Below are 1,612 nucleotides of genomic sequence, written 5' to 3' on the forward strand. Positions count from 1 at the left end.
TATATAGGCCTATATATTATATATATAATGTTAAATACCTCACAGTCCTTACTCAGCATTTTTATCGATGAGCTTTCAAGTCGGGCAACGGTACCATTTTCTCCGGAACTTGCTTGGATATAGTGACCTAATTTAAAAAGAAATAGATAAATATATATGTTCCTAAGAAATTGAGGTCCAAGCAACACACTAAAAAATTACAAATTAATAGAGTAGATCATACCGTAATCGATTTTCAAAGTATGATCGCTTGTTATTGGTCCAGATCCAATATAATATGAACTCGTCTTAGTGGACTTTATTATCCAATCCAAATCGTCATTATATACTTGTCGCCAGTCGCAGAAGTCAACTTCAAAGTCGCATGTTGCAGGATAGCCTTCTGTAATAATTTACCAAACATATTACGTAAATATTAAATACACATTTTGATAATTTTCACCTGTAATTAAAAATATAAAATTTACTCAGATTGACAAGCATTATGGTCAAACCAACAGTTAGCTCGTACACTTTATTAGATAAAATTTCAATTTATTATACAGGCCTCCCTCTAATAAAGACTCCTGCAATTAAAGACAACCTCCAATTAAAGACCACTGTTGTCCCAAATTAACAAATGTATAAAGAAAATAAAAACCCAGGTCCCAAAGGTGGTCTTTAATTAGAGGGAGACATGTAGTTGCTAATAAAGAGAATCATCATCCGTTCTGCTTACCACAGTATGCTTCGTCTGAAAAGTCTCCACAATCGTTGCCGTAATCACAGACTTGTTCAAGGTCAATGCATTGCTTGTTAGAACACGTCATTTCACTAGGCGCGCATTCATCGGTTATATTAACTTTTTGAAAGGGTATTGATGTAACGAGAAAAAAAGATAGGCACATGTAATAATTTAAAGACGAGATGTTACGTATTTAGTCCTATTAATATAATGCCGTTATGCAAGCTCTTCACTGCGCATGTTAGCACCAAAGTTCAAGACAAGAAAATCGATTGCCTATTATATAGTAATGTGCAGTTGAAATTACGAGAAAGCTAAGAAGTTAACTTACTTGATTGATTACAGTTAATGAGCCTGACGTCATCGATGCTTATACCACCACCGATATGATTTACAGTACGCCTAGCTTGTATGACAATCTAAAACAAAAACAAGATGAAAGCCTTAAAAATTACGGTACCACTATATTTGATAAATTTACTTTTGGTTAGTACATTTATTTTCTATCTCAATAACAGGCTAAACAATCCATTTATAATTGTATCAATTAACATACTGAAAAATTGAGTCCTCTCCCTATATACACATTAGCCTCTGTCCACTGTTGACCCTTTTCAAGAAGCTGCATCCAAACCTCCTTTTTCACAGCACTATATTCAAGAATGACGTGCAAAGAACTAGTACCAGCTCCCATAATTTGATACCAAAAGCGCATTTGACAGTCTTGAGTTCCTCTGGAAATCCATGTATACAACTTAGCAATGTCGTCCCTAACTGTTTCTCCAAAGGAACCATCTGCGTAAATATAGAATCCTATATAACACAAAGAGAAGGTGAATAGCGTACGATATATTCTTTCATTAGCTTTTGATTCGGAAGATTATAACA

The 1,612-nt window shown here is 34.2% G+C and overlaps 1 protein-coding gene across 1 annotated transcript; it reads right to left on the reverse strand.

The window, feature by feature from the left end:
• Positions 1-38: 38 nt before the first annotated feature.
• On the reverse strand, positions 39-1,537 carry LOC117125451 (MAM and LDL-receptor class A domain-containing protein 1-like; the record flags this gene model as incomplete). Its single annotated transcript, XM_033271951.1, has 5 exons — positions 39-127; positions 224-382; positions 719-841; positions 1,056-1,143; positions 1,281-1,537. Coding segments are annotated over 5 exons (716 nt in total), but the record flags the coding sequence as incomplete, so codon positions are not given.
• Between the last annotated feature and the right edge of the window lie 75 nt (positions 1,538-1,612).

The sequence above is a fragment of the Anneissia japonica genome, unplaced genomic scaffold (assembly GCF_011630105.1).
Source record: "Anneissia japonica isolate Jap-2015-1 unplaced genomic scaffold, ASM1163010v1 scaffold53039_len1612_cov191_single, whole genome shotgun sequence".
Lineage (NCBI taxonomy): Eukaryota > Metazoa > Echinodermata > Crinoidea > Comatulida > Comatulidae > Anneissia > Anneissia japonica.